At 39.7% G+C, this 24,263-nt stretch overlaps 1 protein-coding gene across 1 annotated transcript in view; it reads left to right on the plus strand.

Moving 5' to 3' along the window:
- Positions 1 to 24,263, plus strand: part of USP13 (ubiquitin specific peptidase 13 (isopeptidase T-3)) — a 119,064-nt gene that overhangs the window by 90,027 nt on the left and 4,774 nt on the right. Inside the window, exons 14-19 of the mRNA XM_004675392.2 lie at positions 1,364 to 1,486; positions 3,220 to 3,246; positions 4,862 to 5,005; positions 7,204 to 7,370; positions 9,108 to 9,261; positions 21,441 to 21,525. Of these exons, the coding sequence (XP_004675449.1) occupies positions 1,364 to 1,486; positions 3,220 to 3,246; positions 4,862 to 5,005; positions 7,204 to 7,370; positions 9,108 to 9,261; positions 21,441 to 21,525 (700 nt within the window). The remainder of the gene's footprint in view (positions 1 to 1,363; positions 1,487 to 3,219; positions 3,247 to 4,861; positions 5,006 to 7,203; positions 7,371 to 9,107; positions 9,262 to 21,440; positions 21,526 to 24,263) is intronic.

Below are 24,263 nucleotides of genomic sequence, written 5' to 3' on the forward strand. Positions count from 1 at the left end.
CCACTTCCACTGGTTAATTGAGCACTTCTCTGTTCATCTGATGGGGAGGTAAAAAGTAGGAAAATTGGCAGAAGTGATTTGCCAGAAACTTGCAGCACTAACAGCTTACATTGCGCTTGTTTGCTGTGTGTTTTACGTGGGGGCTGTGACAGATTCTGCAACAGATCTTTGCTCTTCCTGGTGGGCAGGGAGGCGGGGAGAGAGAGGAGACTCATTAAGCAGCCTTTCCACTGGGGGCCTGAGAAGTACTTGAGTGAGAAAGCTGATTTCTTCTAAAGGCTTTGAACTGCTTTGGAAACAGTTTTCATTGTCCTTGGAATTTTTGAAAAAGAGTAAAAATTCAGAGCAGATTTTATAGACTTGCTGAAATTAAAGGAGTCCCAAAGCTTGCTTTAATAAACCTGAAATTTTCTTTTGAGGCACAATTATATTCACTTTATTGCTTAAACATTATATTTGTTTTTGCTGCCCCTGAGATATAAATTGGTTTTTTAATTAAGCTCTGTTCTTTGGATTGTGCTTTAAAATAGGATTTAGCTACCTGGCATCAGAGCTGGTTTTGGAAAAGTATCTTTAGTTTTTATTTTCTAGCCCAGAACACATATCCTGTACCAATATTTGAGCCCATTTTCCATTATCATATCTGAATATATGTAGTACTGTATCATAATACTGCAGCTGTCATACTTGAGACCCAATTAATTTCTTTAAAATGTTATTATTTAATTACCTTAGAATAATCACACTACCTATCTTGACTAGAGATTTCCTAGTGTCTAATAAAGAAAGGGTGATATATAAATGAAAGAACTCAACTGGTGTAAGAAACATGTGACTAGCTATCTTGGTCTTTCTTGGGTATTCCTATTTTGAATAAAAACATGGCTTCAGAAAATCTGTGTCTGTTAAATGAATCTCAGTAGCACATATATGCTGCTTAGGGTCATGGGAGCAATGAAGCCCGAGGCAGAGTGCCACAGAAGGCTCACATTGATTAGTAGAAGCTGAAGAGCAGCAGCTCTAGCTTTATGAGATTAGAAAGATTAAAAGCTATAGCTTTCTATAGGTCGAAAATCTGTATTTTAAAAATTTACCCTCTGATTTAAACGTTGGAATTTGTTGCCAATTGGCTTACCCCTACTTGGTCTAGTCCAGCGTGAAATCCTGCCACCCTCTATGTTCTTCTGGTTCTCCATTAAAATCTGATTGGTCTCAGTGAGCCACTAGCTAGTCCAGTGCTCTTCTCCAGGGACTGAAAAGTCTAGCTCTGCCTGAACACATGTACATAGAGTTAGTGGTGCTGGCTTCAGGTGATTGTGGGTTTTTGCAGAGTCTAGTGAATATAATCGCTCTCATTTTGCAGATGTTTCCATTGATATGCCAGACCTACTTGATGTCAACCATCTCCGGGCCAGGGGGTTACAGCCAGGAGAGGAAGAACTTCCAGACATCAGCCCCCCCATAGTTATTCCTGATGACTCAAAAGGTACCATCTCCTGTCAGGAGGGCTTGCTCTACTCCCCCTCCCCCCAACCCCGTTCTGCTGGAACAGTTGATTTCTTCCATGCAGCAGTAACCTTAAAATTGACAGGAGGAACATACCCATCCTGAATAGTTGAAATTGACCAGTGGAAATCACTGGCAAGAAAGGGGGACCCTCCCTGGTGGCACAACGGGTTAGGACTCAGCACTGCAAGCTAGTGCGGCCACTTCAGTGCGAGTTTGATCATTACCCCGGAGGTGACCCACATGGCGGGGCAGACCTCTCCTGACCCGCCCACTGCCTGTTCTGCTCCCCTCTCTGTCTCTGGTGAATCCTCTCACCGCCCCTGCACCTCTGGCCTGTACCCCATTTCTGTATGCATAAATAAATAAATCTTTAAAAAAAAGAAGGGTATCAAATCTCCAAAAAGTTTCTAGGTTATGTTGCCTTTCTCTTTTCTCTAGTGAATCAGTAGGAAAAGAGTGTTGTCAGCAGACTCTTAGTTTAGGGGAGTTCTGTCATCCTTTTGAACAAAGTGAAAGGGGAGATTCAGCAGTATGTGCTAGTTTTAAAAATCTTGTCCACATCTCACTTCCCCATTTTAGTCACTGTTTCATGAGCAAGGGAGCAGTTTAAGTTTCTCTTTCAGTCTGTGAAGGCTAAAGTGCTCATTATTCAGAATACCTAACTTTTTTTTTTTAATAATATAACAGTTTATTTTTACATCATTTTGTACATTTTTTATTATCTCAATTGTAATCCCCATGGGTTTCCCATCACCGAGTCACCCATGTGCCATCACCACAGTCCTGTGCACTTCCCCCGCCCCTTTTTTGATCCCACTCCCCACTCCACCCCCACAAAATGTCTCTGGTATATGGCTGTTCATTATTCTTATTATTTTCTCGCCTGGTCCATTATACTCCTGCTATGAGTGAAACCATCCGAAGAATACCTAACTTTTAAGGGGGAAGGGCATGCAAAAATAGTTGTCTCACCTTCATGAGTTGAAGGACAGTATCAAAAAATCTTGCTTTCTTTACTAGTGAATTTATGCTAATGAAGTCACATTCATGCTGGCTGAGTTTGCTCATCTATTTACTGTCTATCTTATAATAGTAGATGAGGCAAATTAACAAACAGTGATGGCAGTCTGGGCCCCTACCCTGTAGGTTTTCCATCAGTTGAGCAAGGAGTACTATTGGTGATCTTGTTCTCGTGCCCAACGAGCGTAAGAGGAATCCAGGAGGAGCAGGGTAACATTCAAGAGAGGTATCATTATTCTATAATGCTGAACCATATGTTAAATCCAAGAGCAGGGATAGGAGAGAAGAAATGTGGGACATCTGGGTTATTTGATACAGGTGGTTTGTTAAAGGGGGTAGAGAAAGAACAGATCAATACAAACATCAGAGAAATGCAGGATGGTTTATTAGCCCTGCTCCTTCTTTCTCTGATGTTCCTAACAGAAGCCTTGGTTTGTAATTATAGCGTTCTTAGAAATGCAGGGAGAGAAATTATTTAGCTATGGCTAATCAGATCATCATGTTTTATCTGGTCTAAATGCGGGAAACCCGGTCCCACAACAACTTTGTGTTGTGCAGGTGGGGGTGGTCTGTGTGGGGTTGGGGGTGCTCCCCAGAAGGGTGGGGATTTAGGCACTACCCTGGACTATTATTTTTCTCTCTAAAACTGGTGTTTTGGTCTCATTTTCTTCCTTCTCCCTTAATTTCCAGATCGCCTGATGAACCAATTGATAGACCGTAGGTATCTTTTAAAATTGTTTTCAATGTCCCACAATTTTATTGGTCTGTCACTTTAGCTATGGGACTTCAGTGAGGGTGCAGTTGAAAGATGTTCTGAATATTTCATAATTTATTTACTGTATGAGTCTTTATTACAGAACTTTCAAGTTTCACTATGCTAATGCATGATCTGATTTTTAAATAAAGTTTAATTTTTATTTATTTATGCATATATAAAGGTGTGCTGCTCATTGGAGACTTCCCCAGTGCAAATATCTCACTAATAACCATCTTATGGAGAAGTAGAGATCTAAACTCTGGTGAAAGAAATAATAACTGGGGGGGCCTGAAGTGTGTGGGGAGAGGGTGAGAGTATTCACCAGAGACAGAGTGGGGAGCAGAATAGGAGGATCTACTGAAATACACTGCTGAGGGGAGCAGTGTGCCAGACAAGAGAGGTCTGCTAAGCCATGTGGGCCAGCTCCCTGGCTGGCGATTGAACTTGTGCCACAGTGTCTGGCAATAGCTTGATAGCACTGAGGCTTTAACCCCTGTGCCACCAGGGAGGCCCACATATTGTGAATTTTTAAAGGGAGAACAGAGAATGTAGGCTTTAAAAACTTGTTTGACCTTGTGAAGTCCTTATCTTGTAGTTCAAAAAATACCTCTCTTTGAAGGTACAATAGGAATATGCTTTAGGCATTTCTGTTGTCTTACATCACTGCTTCCTTAAAGCTCTAATTTACTGAAAATTCTGTCAATGATGCAAATAGAAGAATTTAGGAATAGAGGTATCTGTTCTACAAAATTACATTGGAAGAAAACAAAACTCTCTATACCAAGTTGACTTGTAAATCAATCTCTTTTAATATCTTTGATATACACAATTAAAAACCACATTTTCCCCCCTCTAGAATGAACATTTGGGCTCTCTGTTTCCCAATAACTGATTGCTTCCTTTCATTGCAGATATATCTCATATCTGACTTTCTGTGGGGTTTAAGGAATAGGCTTTTTGGCCCCTAGATAGTGCTTTACTCAACATAAAGTCATGGAAGAGGCTGTTAGAGGTCTGAAATGGCTGTGGAATACATTCGATCTTCCCATATGAAATTAGAGAATTATTTTTTTTTAGTGCTTAGATTTTCAGGTAATTCCCATGGTGCCTTTTTTGGCCAAAGAGATAAATCCAGTTCAATAGCTGGATACGTGGGTGACTTAACGTTAAATCACCTGGGCCCTCCCTGGTGGTGCAACAGGTTTTGACACAGCACTGCAGGCTGGCCATGGCTGCTTCAGTGTGAGTTCGATCCCTGGCCCCGGATCCACATGGCATGTCTGACCTCTCCTGACTTGCCTGCTGCTCCCCTCAGCAGTGTACTATGTCATTCTGCCTGTTCTGCTCCCCACTCTGTCTCTGGTGAATCCTCTCACCCCCTGCACTTCTGACCGGTACCCCAGTTCTGTATGCATAAATAAATAATTCTTTAAAAAAAAAGTTAAATTACCATCTACACACTAAAAAAAATACACTTTCTTTGATAGCAAGTGGGTAAAGGGGGTGAAGAGGAGCTGAGACAAGAAGAGAGTGAGTTGACGTTTTCACACCAGAACATCCTATTGTGCTCTGCAGCATCGGACATTGATGAATCGTCAGTGATGCAGCTGGCTGAGATGGGGTTCCCTCTGGAAGCGTGTCGGAAGGCCGTGTACTTTACTGGAAATATGGGAGCTGAGGTGGCTTTCAACTGGATCATTGTTCACATGGAAGAGCCAGGTAGGTTATTGGAAAATGGAATGGCTTTGGAATCTAGCACGATCTCAAGTGAGGCTGAACCTTGGCTTTTCCATAACCTGTGGTTGTGTTTCAGAGAATGAGTTTTCCACTCATAATCTACTCTGCTAGTGGGGGAACTTTGCTTGTGTAGTGAAGCTATAATCCTTCCTTATTCTTCTTTTTAATAAAGAGCAATTTTATTGGGATGTAATTCACTTTTAAAAGTGTCTAATTTGCTATCAAAGCAGCCACTGGAAAGATGTGGGTATACTTGGAGCTAAAAGATATTGAGGACTTGAAATGGAAACATGTGCATGAAGAAATGGGGCTGTTTAGCTTTTTCTTTAATCTACTTTATTGAGGTAGAATTCACATATCATAAAATTAATCCATTCAAAGTATATATTCCATTGGCTTTTAGTAAATTTGCTTTAATGGTGTGATAACATACATCTGAGGAGATGTGAACCTATGCCCCTGAATGACATACAGTATTGTAAACCACTATTACCACAATAAAGAAAAACAAACAAGAAATCTGCAGAGTTGGGCAATTGTCATCACTACCTGATTTGTTAACATTTTGTTCCCCCAAAAGAAATCCTGTATGTATTGGGGAATCACTTCCAGTCCCCCTGCTCTCCCCAGACCTTGGCAACTACTTATCTATTCTGACTCTCTGGATTTACCCATTTGGCCATTTCCTAAAAGTGGGATTATGTCTTTTGGGGCCCTTTGTTTTGGGGTTCTGTCACTTAACATGGTAGTTTCAAAATTCTTTTATATTGCAGCATATATCAGTACTTCTTTTTAGGGTGATGCAGTAGCCTCCTTAGGCAATATGCGGTAATATTGTATGCACATTCTACATTTTAGTTATCTATTTATTGATGGACATTCAGGTTGTTTCCACTTTTTGGTCAGTACAAATAATACTGTTATAAACATTTTTACATGTAAAAATTTTTGTTTATAAATTTTTGAGTGAAATTGCTGTGTTACATGGTAATTCCAGATTTAACTTTTCTGGGGAACTGCCTAGTGTTTTTCATTTATGTCTGAAGCTCTTTACATTTTCACCAGCCAGTGGAAGAGGCCTCCAATTTCTGCATATCCTCACAAACTCTTGTTGTTAGTGTTTTTCTTATATCCATTCCTGTGGATGTGAAAATATTGCTCATTGTGATTTTTGATATGCATTTTCCTATAATTATGCTTACTGACTATTTGTATATATTTGGAGATGTGTCTAGGCAAATCCTTTGCTCATTCTTGATGTGATTAGTTATTTTGTATTGTTCAGTTTTTTTTTAAAGATTTATTTATTTATGCATGCAGAATTGGGGTGCAGGCATGATGAGAGGATTTACCAGAGACAAAGTGGGGAGCAGAACAGGCAGATCAATGAAGTACATTGCTGAGGGGAGCAGCAGGTGGGTCAGGAGAGGTCTGCTGTGCCATGTGGTCACCTCCGAGAGGGGATCGAACTCATGCTGAAGTGGCTTTAGCTTCTTAGTGCTGTGCTTTAACCTGCTGCACCACCAGGGAAGGCCCTGTATTGTTGAGTTTTAACAGTTCTTTTTATAATTCTGTATACAGGTACCTTCTCAGTTATATGATTTGCATATATCTTTGGGTTATCTTCACACTTTCTTTATGGTGTTTTTTTGAAGCACAAAAGGTTTTAATTTTGATGAAATCCAATTTATTTAATTTTCTTTGTCACTTACATTTTTGATATTATACCTAAGAATAATACCTTACATTGCTTAATGTAAGGTCACACTGAGATAGTATTCATTGCCATAAAAAGGAACAGAACACTGCAAAAATTTACTCATCTGTTTTCTTCTAAGAGTTTTGTGGTTTTTAGCTATTATATTTAGGTCAGTGATCCATTTTGTTTTCATTTTTATGTAGGGTGTGAGGTAGGGGTTCAATTTTATTATTTTTGCATAAGGATGCACACTTTTCCGAGGTGGTCATGGTATTCCTGTTGGAAATCAATTGAACATAAATATCTGGGTTTGTTTCTAGATTCTCAATCTCTTCATTTGGGGTGGCATGTATTATGGTGCCTTCTGTGAGTATCAGAATATTTTTATTCTTATAACTTTATAGGTACTTTTTTTCTTCTTAGCTTTAAAGTGTTATTTATTTCAAGAAGGAAAAGGCCTGAGTATATTCATTTTCCCCAGATTTTGCTGAACCGCTAACAATGCCTGGTTATGGAGGAGCAGCTTCTGCTGGAGCCTCCATTTTTGGTGCTACTGGATTGGATAATCAACCTCCAGAGGAAATTATAGCTATCATTACCTCGATGGGGTTCCAGAGAAACCAGGCTGTTCAGGCACTTCGAGCAACGGTAAGCATGGATCCATGTCTGTCAATTACCTCTTCTTATGGAGGCTACTTTGTTTTCTACTTACAGTGAGTGAGCCTTTCCAATGTCCTTTGGTCATTTTCAGTTATATGTGTTTCACTCTGCCCCCCATCCACCCCAATACATCCCACAGAGATTTATTTGCTTAGTGTAGTAAATACTTATACACATGTATATATATGTACATATATCTCTCAAATAGATGACTGAGAAATCATACACAAAATTTAGGGATCGGAAATTTTTAAAAAATGGGGAGATAATACATCTGGGGCAAGGTGACTAAAAGAAGGAAACTCCCTATCTAAATGCTTAATAAAGGAATCAGAAGCTTAACTGGGAGTTTGCATTGGAGTTAAGAAAAATGCACAAAATTCTTTATTAAGTTAGTTTTTTAGGAGAAATTATGCTTTTTTGATCTAAGACCTTGGAGAAATGTTTTTTCAGAAGTCATTCTAGAGAATGATTCTTGGAAATATCCTTTTTTTCTCTCTTCAGAGAGGTTTCTTTTGATTTCATGAACTTCTTGATAATAGATGAGACTGTGAAAGGTAGATAGAAGCCTTGCTCTTTAGTGCAGATAGCTGTTTAATATTGTTTAATGTTGAGGGAGAGTATTTTTTTTAAAGCCCATCCTCCCTTGCCGCACCATAATCCACTTTTGAGTGGATGTCTGCTAATTCATTCTTGCCTATCCTGATTGCTTGCCTGCTAATATACATTGCTAAGGTCACAGTAACTCTAAGAAATTACCTGTTTCTGGTAAAAATTCCTGAAATGTCTTCACCAGAACCTGTTTCACTTGGGACAGGTGTTTATGCCCCATTTATTTCACTTGCCTGACTGTTTTATTGGAAATTCTGACTATGATTTCTTAACCTGTCATTAATATCACAAATGGGAAGACTGAAATATTTTTTTTTTTTAAAGATGTATTTATTTGTGCATACAGAACTGGGGTACAGGCCAGAGGTGCAGGGGTGGTGAGAGGATTCACCAGAGACAGAGTGGGGAACAGAACAGGCAGATCCACGAAGTACACTGCTGAGGGGAGCAGCGGGCGGGTCAGGAGAGGTCTGCCACGCCATGTGGTCACCTCCAGGGCAGGCAGGGATCGAACTCCTGAGGAAGTGGCTTTAGCTTCTCAATGCAGTGCTTTACCCCGCTGCACCACCAGGGAGGGCCAGAAGACTGAAATATTTTTAAGGTCAATTAGTTTGAACTGTGTGGAGCTTGTGTAAAACATTCACCTTAACTCATCAGTGTTGTCATTGATAATCAAAACTTAATCGTGTCTCTATTGCAATTCAGTTGTCCTGCTACATAGTGCTTACGTTGGCATGCCTCTACTAACATACATGGTGCAGAACATACAGTTGAAAGAGACTATAGTTATGTATAATTAGTGTGATGTTAGAAAGGACTGTACTTACATAGATAGCACATGCTGGCATTCTGTACCCCATCACTGCCAATGCTGAGCTAAAGACTGACATGGGTTTTGGAATGTTCATCTGCTGATCAGAACTGTTTTCCATCAGATTCAATACCAGACTTCAGTTGGGAGACTAACAGAAAGCCAGCCAACTGCATTTACAGAGTACTTAGGATTAATGAATTCAGACCTCTTGTCTTACCTGCTGACATGTTTATTTAAATAGTCAAAATACAATGAGGCATGGAGACTGCACACACTGTAAAAATGCTTTGTTTTATTAGAATAATAACCTGGAAAGAGCTCTGGATTGGATCTTTAGCCACCCTGAGTTTGAGGAAGACAATGACTTTGTGATCGAGATGGAGAATAACGCCAATGCAAACATTATTTCTGAGGCCAAGCCTGAAGGACCTAGAGTCAAGGATGGATCTGGAAGTAAGTTCTTGCTTTAGGGGTTGTCTGAGCGATCATGACTGAACATTCAACTCACACTCTTCCCTCTCTCTGCTCTGTACTAAAACCTTAGCTGTAACTTAACAGCAGCACAGGTCTCATCTTCTCATAGCTGATATATCTGCCAATACTCATGGGACCTCATAGAGTGTGCATTTAGGTTTAGTACCAGTTTTTATTTTTTTATGTATTGCAATCTTTTAATATGTATATATATTTTTACATTGTTCTTCATTTTGTGCATTTTTTAGCACCCGTTTTGACTTTTTCTTTGATGTGAAGTTTCTTCATGAACCATGGAAGTTCTTGTCCAAAAAGGGTACTTATTTTCATGATATTTTTGGAAAAGTTGGAAAGTAGTCTTATACCCTAAGCTGTCATTGCCAGTACGAACTGTTGGTATTTTTCTGAAGGGCTAGCAGGATGTAAGGAAGAGATGTCATAGATTAGTGGTTTGCCTTTTAATATCAAATATTCATACATCTCAGTATGTGTTAGTAACTGCTCTAAGTACTTTGCATATATGGTAATTCCTCCCTTATCTGTGGATTTGCTTTCAGTTACTTGGGTCAACTGTGCTTAGAGGATATTATGTATAATAAGGTATTTTAAGAGAGAGAGAGAGAGACCACATTCACATAATTTTGTTGCAATATGTTGTTATACTTGTTCTGTTTTTTTTTTATTGGATATTGTTACTCTCTTACTGTGGCTAATTTATAAATAAAACTTTATCATAGATGTGCTTATCCTTATGATGAAGGAAAAAGCATAGTATATATAGGGTTTATTATGACCCTCAGTTTCAGGCTGGGAGTCTTGGAACATATCTCTTCCCGATAAGGGGTAGGGGGCAGCTATAACACCCATCTCACCCTCACCATATCCTCTGTATAGGTGAGAACAGTGCGGCACAGAAAGATGGGGTCCTTGCTCATAGTCACACAACTCTTAAGAGGTGGAGCCAGGATCGAAACCCAGAATCCGTTTTTTACCATCATGATACCCTGTTTCTTGGGGTGTCATTGCTTACAGAATAAAATTCAGGTTCTTTGGACTGGTATTCAGGACCTACCCATGTCAGATCTTCACCTTCCTTGTATCTCAGTGCTATTTCTTTTGCACTCCCTACATCTGTGGTTCAGATGCCTGGTACTATAGCCTCAGCCTGCTCACCTGTCATCAACCCTCATCTCACTTCTTCCAAGACTGTACTTGAGTTCCTTTTGCACTGTAACTGTGAAATGCCCTTCTTTTCCCTCAGTGCATACTAAAATCCCTTCCACTATTGAGAACTTGGCACTCTCTGCAGTGCCTCCCTTGTAATATGCTTGTAAAAATTATGTTAATATTAACAATTTTCCATTTGTGCCATTTTTAGTCTTCATACTTTAGTCTTTGCCCGTGAGGGAAATTTCATTATTATCCCCATGTTACAGATGAAGAAACTGAGGTAGAGAGGCTTAAGTAACTTGACAAGGTCACAGAGGTAGTGAGTGGAATTTTGCCCACCGGTCTGCCTCCAGAGTCATACTTATACCTGTTACAGAGAAGCCCAGAGTGAACTGGGCCGCCTGTCTGTGGAACCTGTCTGGCACACTCACAATTCAGCTATACTGCAGGGACACACAAAAGGGTCAATAACGGGCTTATTTACAAAAGGTGAAAGGAATAGGAAACAACCCAGGGAAAGAGAGCGGGATACAAAGGAATACCTTACGGCTAGGCTGACTGAACACACCAAGTCACGAAGTCAGGAGAGCTGTTTCCTGAGCAAGTGTGTGAGGTGCAATCACACCCTATTTATCCCCCAAGTGTCCCAGAATTCCTTCCTGCTAGAGCTCCACCGTTGGGTCCTCGCAGTTCTCTCCCTGGTACTGCTGGGAGTTGTAGTTTCCAATCACTGGAGTAGGGGGTTGTGTCCAGAAAGCTGGAGTAGGGGGTGGAGTCCATAAGACTCTTCAGAGTTCCTTTAGGACATCCTTCTCCTTAACATACCTAGTTAACATTTATTTTTCTATTAGTAGAGGAAGCAAATTAACCTTACACTAAAAATATTATGTAAATTAGCAGAAGCATAAAGGATGGGGGGGGGATAATAATAATGAACAACTATATACCAGAGACATTTTACAGGGGCGTAGTAGGGAATGGTGATGGCATGTGGGTGATTTGGTGATGGGAAACCCACAGGATTACAACTGAGATGGAAAAAGGCACAAAATGATGTAAAAATAAACTATTATATTAAAAAAATATTATGTAACTACCCATATCTCTCATTTGAGATTATAGAGGGTAGTTGTCTTTTATTTTATTTTTATAAAGTTCATGGTGTTTAGAAACTACCAAGTAAATAATAATTGGGTTAACTTAAATGCACATCAGTGGCATTTACCCCAGTAATTGTCTAGCTATACCTGTATATTGCTATTAAGTGCCTTACTAGTCCTAATTGTATCTACTCTAAAAAGGGAGAGTGGAAGGAAGATTTCCTTTTTTAAAAAATATATAATTGGAATTTCTTCATGGAAACTGTTTTAATCCCTTCTGGGAAAGAAATAGATGAGATGTAGTATTCCCATCTTCCATATTCATATAAAGGGTTTTGTATTACTTTTCGGAAATCAACTGCCTAAAATATTAAAATCTGTAATGGACAAGTTACTCAATAATTCATGGGCAGGGATTTATTACGTGTTACACGTCCACGTTTGCTGCTTCCTTGATTTTCTGGAATGGGCTTTTCTTTGGGGATGATGAGCCCTGCCTGCAGAAGGAATAAACCACAAGGTGGGGCCATCATAAAGCTGCTCAGATGTTTGGCTGCAGAGGAGGGAGAGTCTGGGGCATTAGGCATTAGGGCTTCTGATGGAGCCTGGGGAAGCCAACTGCTGTCTTGAGGACGCTGTTAATGACCAAGAGGTCACAGCACGTCCTTGGGCTTCCTGTACGGAGTGATCTACAGATATTCCTGGCACTGCTGGCTTTGAGTTATGTCCTTGAATATGATGTCATGATGCTGCTTCAAGCATCTTTTACTGTGAAGTCACTACAGGCCAGACTCTGTACTCTTATTCCTCACTGTCCCTAAATTTAGGGCACTTATGGGTGAGGGTGGGGAAAGAGACAGCGATACACTGGGAGAAATCAGACACAGGATATATAGAATCTAAGGGCAGTGATTAAGTGAAGAATATACTTATGTTTTTATTTTTATTTATTTAGTTTATATTTACATCATTCTTCATTTTGTGAAGAGATGTTTTTAAAGTAGCACTATATCTGGCCTGTAGAAGGTAGTGAATGAGTGAATGAAGAATTGAGTGAATGTCGAGCTGGGGTGTTAAGGGTAGTTTTTATACCCCATTGGTGCCACATGGAGGACCTGGCAGTGATGATGTGCTGTTGAGTAAGTCATGGGAAAGGAGACAGATGATTTCCTATACTTTGCTGAGATAGCATGTGAACTTACATGTCAGTTGCTTCTCTCTTTTTCCTTTAAAAAATTAACATTACATTGTTTTTCTTATTAAATAAATTAAAAGGATATATAATATTATCACCTTAAGAAAGTAAATATATGAGAAGAATAAAATAAAAATCACAATTTTACACTCTGGTCATAATGTTTTATATATATTCTTTAGATTTTTTATGCAAACATATAAAAAGGAATATAAATGACTATTTGTAAAAAGATAGCATTCTTATCTGTACATGCTACTTTATAACCTGCTTTCCCCTTAACTGTGGGTATACATCAGTGCGTATAGAGATCATTGAACATATGGTAATAGTATTTCTTTATAATGGAATATATTCCATGTGATGTATCAGCATAGTGTAATTTACATACCTCATTTTAGGCCAACCGGTTACCATTTAAACAAAAGACAGTTACAGAAAGTGTTTCAAGTGATCAGATTATATGCACATTCAGAGGACAATAAATGGTTTTTAAATAACTAATTGTTTAAAGGGTGGATTCAGTTCATGGAAGCAGCAGTGCCCCCTTTGATTCCAGGTAATAAACATTTGTTCAGCATTTACATTCTTTCCCTTCCTTCCTCTTCCTTTTTTGCCTACGATAAGTAGTGTGCATACGAACACACCTGAATCCTTATTTGATTATTTCTTTAGGGTAAGCTTTTGAAAATGAAGTTTTGAGTCAAAACTGCAAGTGTTTACTGTTTTAATTCAGATAGTCACATCCCCCAGGCCGAGGAAGCCCCTGCATTTCCAGCAACACAGTGCCTGCTCTGCCCTCACCCCTCCCGCTGGGGATGGGGCTGAGAAATCTTTACATTTTTTATTGCCTTATTGTTTTTCTTCTTGGGTTAGTGACTTCCTCTTTTCCTTTGACCCATTTTCCTATTTTTGGAAGATTTTAGCTGCTTTTTTTATGGATCTGTATGACAGTTTCATAGATTGTGTATTAATTTGGAAAGACCTGGTAGATTTCAAAATGAAGGTTTTTCCTCCCAAACTTTATAACCTTTTTCCTTTTATGCTCATCACCCCACTCCCCTCCCCCCAGCCCCCAGCAAAACTATACTGTGCATTTCTGCTTTAATTACTTCTCAGAATTAAATCTTCTGAGTTAACTCTGAATAACTTTTGCCCCATTATGTTTTCTAAATTGTTTATCGCTGAATTTTGAAAAGGTCCTGATATTGTAAGTAGCCATTCTGCAGGATAGGTAAGTTTGTTTAAATTCTGAAGCCATTGCTTTTTGCCGTCTTTCTTTATTTAGTTTTTGGTTGGTGAATTGGTGGAGACTATAAGTTGGGAATAATGAAAACAATTTAAAGGTAATTGCCTTTTAGGAACCAAATGGGGAGTCAAAACAGGCAGACGGGCCAGCCACATAAAGCCAGCAACCTCAGTTTTCAGTGTCTTAAAGATCAGAAGAGGTGAGCCAAAGTTGTCTAAGCAAAAGGGGAAGTATTGTATCTTAAATAGTGGAAAGTTCCAGGAGGACTTGATTTCATGACTTTCACCTGGATGTGCCCATGGCTGTGTTTCCCCAGGACAGCTGCTAAACACAGGTTCTCTCTGGTGGCCACAAGATGGCTCCCAGTGCCTCCTGTACTGTTTCTAGGTTACAATCCAGCAAAAAGAGTTGGTCCCAGAGTATCAACAAATCTGAGAATCTGAGACTTAATCTTGTGCTCCCCCCATCCCCTTCCTGGTCACCAGTTTGAAGCCTGAGTATGGAGACATCTTCCTCCCTGGCATGTGAGCTGAGAACTTGTTAGAAATGCAAATTTACTAGCTCCACACTGACCCTTCTGAATTAGGACTTGGGGGCAGGCCTAGCCTTCTGTTTTAACAGACCTCTAGGTAGTTCTAATTCAGCTTAAGTTGAGAACCACTCTTGCCTGAAGAAGGAGGTTTGTGACTGCTTCATCACTATACCAACTTAACACTGAAAATGACAGGTAGGTGTTTGAATTGGAAAAGGAGACTATTGTAAAGGCAGGGAGCTCTTTGTATCAAATTTCTCCTTTAGGGAATTTGTTCATTAAAAATCACCTCTGTCTTTTGCTTGAGGAGTTAATGTTACCACACGAACCCCTTATATAAATGTTGCATAATTAGCTTACAATGTTGGTGCTATTGACACTCGGTGATAGACATAGCAGCATTCCTTTATGGGTGTCTGGTATGTGCCAGGTGTTTCCTCCCTGACTGTCCTTACCTCAGAGCTATTATAGATGAGGAAATGGTGACTCCACAAGTTAAGTGACTTGCTAGTGGTAGAACCAGCTACCAGAATTCCCACATTTTCAGGGAATTCAGGGCTGTCTGGTTCTGAAGCCTGCACATTTCACTTGAGTCACTTTGTTCAAAGGATGTCCTGAATGAACTCTGCAGATACAGGTTTAATGGACTTTGCCCCCAACCCAGACACTGGAACTACAAATCCCATCACCACCAAGGGGAGGCTTGCTGGGACCTGAGGGTGGAATTAAGCAGCCATGTTGGATATAAAACCAGACATGTGGGCTTTTGGGGCTCTCTTGGCTTGTGGCTGTCGGCTATTTGCCGGTTTTCAGTATGCTAACTGGTAAGAGGCATTAACCAATTTATCTCTCTCTCTTTTTCCCTGAGTTATTCATTTCCTTTTCTCTTGTAAATAAACTCATCATAAACCTTTTTGTATGTGCCTGCAGTTGAATCTTATTATAAGTCCCTTTAAGTGCACCCATAAGGACCCATAGTCAAGCAACCCAATTCACACTGGGGTTGTCCTGTAACAACCTGATGTCAGAATTTCTAAGATGGAATGGAGGCAGAGGTCTGCTTTTCAGAAGGCTCTGTTTATTGTCATGTGCTATGCATTTTAGGGCTAACACCTAACTTTAAGCTGAGTTTTAAAAAATGAGAAGTTTCAAAAAATGTGGGAATTCTGGCTTTCATTCTGACCTATCTGGATTTCTATTTGCAAAATCGTTTCTGTTTCTGTGTTGCATTTAATGAGCATTTAATTTTTTTTAAAAAGAACTCACTGGTTGCCAATGTCACTAAATGTGATTAGACTGTGATTATTCAAAACCTGCTCTAACTCCGGTTGTTCAGACATCTACTGCAGCTGATATTTTCCTGCAAAGTGAGCAGAGAGGTATTTCATTTACATAATGTTGGGGCTCTCAACATGCCTGGATCCTGTGGAAAGCAGCTGGAATGAGAGCCAGAATACTGGAGGGACTACTCCAGGGAAGCTAGGCACCAGCATGCCACTTGAAAACCACCCACACTTATTTAATGCAATGGGGCTTTCATTCGCAACCCATTTCAGCATCTGTTTGTAATTATTGTGTTTTCAGGGGTGCTAATGGGAATTAAGGGGAAACCATTCTGTGGAGTAAACTAATTTAAACTAAAGTATGAATGACAGAACTATTAAGCTTGAAGGGAGGTGTTTTGATTTCGGGAGTTTTAATCAATATAACAAAGAGAAGTCTAGGGGAATTGATAATTTTGAGCTGGTTGGTTTTGGGCAGGTAATTTGTAGACTCAAAGAGTCTGTTTGTGCTGTCAGATGCTTTGAGTTTTTGGGGAATTCTGGAGTTTTTAACAACTCCAAACATGCTCCCCTCTTTTATTAGAGCAGGGATAAGGGAAATCAAGCAGGGTAGAGATTGTTTGCAGATGTAGATTGTTTGTGAGTCAAATGTTAGTAATTGAGTATGCTATTTTCCCATGTTGTGCAGAAGCAGTTAGAACTGCATAATGACATTCTTCAAATTAGGATGATTCTGTTGGAAAACGCAATCTGGGTTTCCTACCAGAAAGCTGCGGGGCTCCTGGGGTCTTAGTAGTTATTTTAAGAAGTCTTTTGTTGGCATTGTAATTCTGAGCATTCTCAGTAGACAGACTAGTGTGGCCTTCCAAGATACTGCTTGCCTTTCAAATATAGGTACATGCTATATAGTGTATAAAATATAATTTAACTTACTCTCAACTCTAGATTTCCTTTTGATCATTATGTGTCATTGACTATAATTTTCAAAAAGTCATGACTCCACATGTAAACTGAACATATCACAGATTTTAACTCATTAATGAAGGAACCAGCTGGCTCTTATTATTGGTTCAAATGATCTGAGAAGTTAGGATATTTAAAGATAATTTGCTGAGTTAGGTATAAAATTAATGTGTTAAGCCCCCTACCTTCTTCAAATTATATATTCTGCTGGACAGAATTTTTTTTATCTTTACCAGACAAAATCTAGTTAATATGTAACTAAGCCCGAGACCTTTAACTGGCAGTAAGCAATGGGATAAATTAAGTTCAGTCCTCAAGACCAGGGACCAGCAAACCTTTTTTTTTTTTGTCTGAAGAACAGCTAGTGCATGTTTCAGACTTTGGGGCCATCAGCCCATCTATCACATAGTGTCCCCTGATTCTACCCTTTACCTTGGTAATATAAAAGTTGGTTATGTGCCAGTCTTGGCTTGTGGCTTGTCAAAGGAGCTTGCCGGTCCCTACCCTTGACATTTCTTGGGTATCCAGTCCTATGTTTCATGTGAAATGGCATGTTGCATCCCTCTTTGCTCTGCCAAGTTTCATATAATTTTTTTCTGGCAGTGCTTTTTCAAAGCATATCAGAGTACAGTTGCTATTGTGTTAGGTGGTAGTGGTGATGCTTGAATTTTGATATTCAAAATTCTCTATATTAGAAAGGTTGGGGACATTTCCTGGCTTCAAAATAAGGACAGATTTTGTTCAAAGAGAAAAGTAGGAAGGGTGCTTGTTCCTGCCACTGTTTAATACTGGCTCTTAAGAGACACTCTTCACCAGGTATTAGACTCAGTGGTTCAGGAGGTTTTCTGATCAGCTCTTCTGGGCACTTTGAAAGCTTCTCTGTTGAAAAAAATCAACGTTTTTGAAATGATTACTTTGCCTCAACCTGCTTTTTCTGTTACATAAAAAGGGGTTTCTATTTTTTAGGGAGTGCTGTTTTGGACAAGAAACTTGGAACTCAGAGAACACTGAGCATTAAGTAGTTTGTGTCTGGTTTATTCAGCTGGATAGTCACCTTTGTTTCTCAAATCAATATAAATGGAGACTTCTTACCTGTTGAGTTTTTTGCAAATGTGTTGAGGGATTCTCTTGCCATTTATTCCTAGCAGGAAGTTTTGAATAATGTATGGGTGGTACTATATATTGATAAACATGGTTAATTTTAATTATAGCATTAAGATTTATGCTAATCCCTTTTCTTTAATTTATTTTTATGATTCTGATTATGCATGTGAGTTGTTTTTAATGAAAGGAAGGGAATATACCTTTGGGGGCTTAATGGCACTTGGGCTATCTTGGGTATATGGATTTGCCCTTTTCTGTGTTATCTGTTTTTTAGCCTAGTGTCTCAGCATTAGTGTTGAACATTGTGTCATAGTATGACCCTGGTTTTGATGGAAAGTGCTCATTTGAATACTCTGATCAATCAAGTCACTGTTTTCTGGAACTGTTCCTTGGTTGGCCCTCCTGACCGCTTTTTTTGATTAACATTCCAAGAAGGCTGCTACATTTTGAGAGACAGGCATTGAGGATTTGGAATTTGATAGAGAAATGTTCTAAAAAAAAGCTTTAAAAACCATCCAGGGTCAAGAAACATGGAAAGGTCTCTGCTTTCAGCCTTTTTTGTTTGCTGAGTTGAGAATGGGGTTCTTAGTGTTGGGAAGCAAAGGACAGGTCAAACTGGGGTAGGATCCTTGGGTCATTGTTCCAGAAAATAAGAGCCAGACAAAATTACTGTCATTCACAACTGGTTGCCTGATGTCTGGCTTTAAACCTGGGACTTTTTTTTTTTTTTGGTTGTCAGTGGATGGGAGTTAGTGGTAGAAAAGGCAGTTTTTTCTGGTTCATTTCTCTTTTAAATTATTATTTCACTAATTTATGTTGCAATTTGTGCTGTGGCAGATAAACTTCTAAAAGTTACATGTAACATAAAAAGTTATAAAAATAAGTGAGGAAATGAAGTGAAAAGAGTTAATCCTTCACTTACTCATTTACTTATGCATTTAGCAAGTTAAGCCTACTTTACTAAGCACTATTCTCTATGCCTGCAGTATTTCAGTGAAAAAGCAGATACAACTTTTGCTCTTTATGGAGCTGTGCTCTAGCCTGGGGTAAAAGGAAAAGAGAGAATAAATGTACACATGTGTGACAGCAGCTATACTTTGTGCTATTCAGGCAGCAGTAAAACACAGGGGCGAGGGTACAAGAAGCAATGGGAGTAAGGGTAGGGTTGGAAGGAGGGTTGCTCTTTTTTTTTTTTTAAAGAGTTATTTATTTGTGCACAGAACTGGGGTATAGGCTAGAGGTGCAGGGCAGTGAGAGGCTTTACCAGAGACAGAATGGGGAGCAGAACAGGCAGATCGACGAAGTACACTGCTGAGGGAGTAGCAGGCGGGTCAGGAGAGGTCTGCCACGCCATGTGGGTCAGCTCTAGGGCAGGCAGGGATCGAACTCATGCGAAAGTGGCTTTAGCTTCTTAGTGCAGTGCTCTAACCTGCTGCGCCACCAGGGAGGGCCTGAGGGTTGCTCTTTTATAAGGCAGCCATGAAAGACCTTACTGAACAGGTGACTTTTGATCTGTGACCTCCATGAAATGAAGGGTGTGTCAGAAAGAAGAGCTGTGCATAGAAGAAAAAGTAGATCTTGAGGCTTGCAGGCAGAGTATGCTGGGTGTTTGAGGAGCAGCCTGGAGGTAGCGGGAGGGAGGGAGGAAACTGGGGACTCCATAGGTCAATGTAAGAGTAAGTTTTACTCTGAGATTAAGGATTCCACAAGACAATTTTGGGGCAGTGTCATATTCATGATTTAACTTCCAAATTTAGACCACTCTGGCAAACATAGTAAGAATAGTTGGGGGCAAAGGAGGAAGTAGGGTGTCCAGTGAGAAGGTTATTGTAATAATCCAAAAGAGAGGTGATGGCGACTTAGATCAAGAGTTACGTTGGAAGCACTGAGAGCAGTTGAATTCTGGATATATTTTGAAGGAAATGCTCCTGAAGTGGGTTGTCCTGAGTTACTGGAGAAGTGGCATTGCCCACTGGCAAACTGAGGGAAGAATGGTCAATAAAGTAGAAACAAAGGGGCATCTACAAAAATCCCCATTGCTTACATCATATTTAATGGTAACAGACTGAATGCTTTTCCCTTAAGATTAGGAACAAAACAAGGATGTCTGCTCTTGCCACTTGTACAGTAGTTTTTAGCCATGGTAAGTAGACAAGAAAAAGAAATAAAAAGTATCTACATTAATAAGGAAGAAATAAATCCAGTTTTATTTGCAGGTGACATGATTATGTATTGTAAAAAGTCCTAAGGAATCCACTAAAAGACTGATAAACGGGGGTAACAGTAGATTGTGGGTAGGTTTAGAACATAAGATCAATATACAAAATTTAATTGTGATTCTGTACATTAGCAATGAACATTGCAGAAATGAAATAAGAACATAGTTCCGTTTAATGCTGTGAGACTGTATGAGGTCACCCAGAAAGAGTCAGGCTACAAAGAGAGAGGTCTGAGGTTCTAGCTCCAAATCACCAATATTTCAAGGTCAGGGAGATGAAAGGGAAACAATGAGGGTGACGGATGAGTAAGAGGGTCTCACTTGTCCAGGGGCAAATATTTGAAAAAGGAGGACATGATCAGTGGTATGCAATGTGCTGAAGGGTAAGTAAAATGAGGACTGGGAGTTTCAGCTGAGTAAGTGGGTGAGCATCGAAAAAGAGAAAGAATGGGAAAAGGAGGAGCGAGGAAACAGTCCATGCAGGATCGATACTTTTATAAAATGTGTTCAAAGTTGCATCCTAGAAAATGAATATGCAAGTCCGTTTTTTTGGGCTTCAATTTACATGAATATTTCTCTCAAATTATTATAAAACCGAATTCTATACTTACCTCGTTGTAGTCTAACCATCCGCATAATAGACTGGAACTTGTGTGTGTAGCACTTTGTGTTGTGTGGGTCTAGGATTAAAGTTCACTCATCGGGCTTTGGTGCAGAATATTGTGTTGTGTGGCAAGAAGTTTTTGTTAGAGGATAAATTCTGTTCTCACCCGAAGAAGCTATATAGCTCTTCAGTTCAGAAATCAAGAATTTTTGGTCCCATCTAGTTTCCAGTCATGAAATCCTTGGAAGCAGAATCTGAAGCCTTGTCTTTTTTGGTAAATGATGACAGCTATCTGCTGCCTTTCTCATGATCCTGACATTTGTATGGCATTTTAGTCTGAATTGCTCATTTACGCCTCATAGAACCTTGTGAAGTGGGTGGATTTTTCATCCCTTGAAGAAACAGGCACAGAGAGATGAAACAGTTTCTTCATCCTCAAGTGGCTTGGAAAGACAGAACCAGTTTTACCCTGTTAGGCCTGAGCTTACCACTAGATTGGCTGGGGTTTTTTTATTCCCCTCCCTGTTACGAATTTAATGTCAGCTATACTGGGATAGTGTCCACATTTACACTTTGCGTTTGGTGTCCCTTTGGGTGAGTATGTGTGTTCGTGTGTTCTCAGCACAGCAGGGGAACTGGACTCCGTCTTTCCATCCAGACAGTCACAGGATCACAAAATTGTTGGTGTTGTTGACTTCTAGAAATGCTGCCTTATAACTGAGCTGTTTTCTTTCTCATAGTGTATGAATTATTTGCATTCATCAGTCACATGGGAACATCCACAATGAGTGGCCATTACGTTTGTCATATCAAAAAGGAAGGAAGGTGAGTCTTTTTGAAAGGTGAATGGGATCTGTGCTTTGTTGCCTGCTATGTGCCAGGTGCTGTACTGAGCATTTCAGATGCTCTTTCAACAGTGGTCTTGTAGGAATAGACTCTCATGTTTATGTTTTGCACATCAAGAGTCTCAGGGGGTTGAGAAATCAGACCTTATTAGTATGTAGCTGTGTTAGGCTTTAATATTCAAAGCCCTCACAGCCATCATACCAAGGTGACTTCCCAAGCAAAAAATATATCCTGTAGTACAATGAGTCACATTTGGAACCTGCATCAGATTGCCAACTTTAGCCAACAGAGCAAAAAAAAATCAGGATGCCATATTAACTTTGAATTTTGATAAATAAATAAATAGGTTTTTATTGTAAAGGGATCTCTAATATTGCATGGGCTATACTTATAGTGAAAAGAATATTTCTTGCTTACCTGGTAGCCAAAGTTGACTGGGTAGCCTCAAATTTATCTGGCAACCCTTAACATCTAGTACTTTGCCTTAATGCCATTTTACAGTGGATTTCTTGGCTGTTTCAGTGAATTTTTTTTTTAAAAGAAGATTTATTTATTTATGTATACAGAACTGGGGTACAGGCCAGAGGTGTAGTGAGAGGATTCACTAGAGACAGAGTGGGGAGCAGAACAGGCCGACTGATGAAGTACATTGCTGCGGGGAGCAGCGGGTGGGTCAGAAGAGGTCTGCGGCGCCATGTGGGTCACCTCTGGGGCAGGCGGGGATCGAACTCATGCTGAAGTGGCTTTAGCTTCTTATTGCGGTGCTTTGACCCACTGCACCACCAGGGAGGGCTGAAATTTTTATGTATGTGGTGAACAAGGAGATAAACGTCTCCTTGGCTGCACACTCATGTGATCCCCTGGTTCCATTCCTTGACTCCCCATTGTGTAGCCTGTGGGTTAGTACTCCTGCTTGTAACAGTGCAGGGGCCCATGGATGCTAGAGAAATGTACCTTTGACATCTCATGGTAGGAAGATGACTTCTTGGCCCATGTCCCCCCTCGGCTGAAATGACCAGTTCTCATCCAGAATCCACTTGTATTCCATTTTGGCATGTCTTTTAATTTGTCTCCTTAAATTGATTAATAAATAGTAGAGCACAAGGACTTGATTTATAGTGAATAATTTTGTTTTTAATATTTTTACACTGTAATGCTGGTTTACAAAACTGTATCTTATTTAGGGGGTAGATTCATACCTCTCCAGGTGTACGTTACCACAGCACACCCACCTCCAAAGCACCCATATTTCTCCTCTTTGGTCCATTGGGCCTCTTACAGTGAATTCTTTTACTTTTATTACTCATCATGATAGCTCTTCTGAAAATATTTTTCTTGAGAAAAAAAGCTGTTATAATTAAAAAGCCAATAAAATACATCATCAAGAATTTGTCAAATACCAAAATAAAAAGACTATGTCTCTAGCATTTGTCTGTCTCCTGACTTATTTTGCTTTGTACAAATTCCCTTGTTTCATTCATGTTATTGCTAGTGGCAATAGCTTTAACATCCAAGTTGAATTCCACTGTAGATAGATGCCACATTTTCCTGCTTCCCTCATATGTTTTCGGGTGCTTAGGGTGTTGTGCTACCTTGGTTATTGAGTGCTGCAGTGGACACAGGATGCCTATTTTCCTCTGAGTACCTGTTTTTGTAGTCTGAACACACATCCCTGCAAGTATAGAATAACCAAACAAAAGATAGGATAAAGGCAAGTTGGTAACAAACCTTAGAAATCTGACTCTAGAATTGCGGCTGCTAGAGGGGTAGAAACAAAGTGGGAAGGGAGCCCAGTCTACTAAGGGTGCTTTTGTGGTGGGGGTACAGTAACCCTAGGGGAGCCTGCACCTCTGAGTCACATACAGTGTTTGTAAACCTCAGGGAAAAAAAAAAAAAGAAAGAAAAAAGAAAAAAGACGCGATGATGTTGTCTAGATGCCTAGAGGTAGTCTATATATTTTGATATATTTCTTTGTGTTTGATGTTTTCATTGGGAAACAGTATGTATGTCTATCTACACACATACTACAGAAAATATATATGTGTCTTTTCAACTTTTAAAAAATCTTAATAGTTGCATAGCATATACAATTTTGTAACCTGCTTTTCCCCATTTCGTATTATATTGTATTTATTTTCTCACTGTATCAAATATTCTTTGAAGACATTTTAATATCTGTTCACCAAGTGGCTATTTATTCCAGGTTTTTAGATAGTATAATACCTCCACTGAAATAAGCATTGTTGTATACAATTTTTGACTTAATTTTGGAGGCTATTTATGAGTTCCTACAAATGGATTTATGAAATCAAAGGGCCTAAAATGTTTGGAGGCTCTGGCCCTCCCTGGTGGCGCAGCAGGTTAAAGCACAGCACTAAGAAGCTAAAGCCACTGCAGCATGAGTTTGATCCCCGCCTGCCCCAGAGGTGACCCACATGGCACCGCAGACCTCTCCTGGCCTGCCCGCTCCCTCCTCAGCAGTGTGCTTCATCAGTCGGCCTGTTCTGCTCCCCTCTCTGTTTCTGGTGAATCTTCTCATTGCCCCTGCACCTCTGGTCTGTACCCCAGTTCTGTATGCAAAAATAAATAAATCTTAAAAAAAAAATGTTTGGGGGCTCCTTTAGTAATGACTTTTTGATGGAGCTGGTAGATTGAAAGAGAAGTTACAACTTACCACTCGATCATTCTGTCCCTTTTTATACAACAAACTTGAGTTT

The sequence above is a fragment of the Condylura cristata genome, unplaced genomic scaffold (assembly GCF_000260355.1).
Source record: "Condylura cristata isolate star-nosed mole 26May11 unplaced genomic scaffold, ConCri1.0 scaffold00003, whole genome shotgun sequence".
Lineage (NCBI taxonomy): Eukaryota > Metazoa > Chordata > Mammalia > Eulipotyphla > Talpidae > Condylura > Condylura cristata.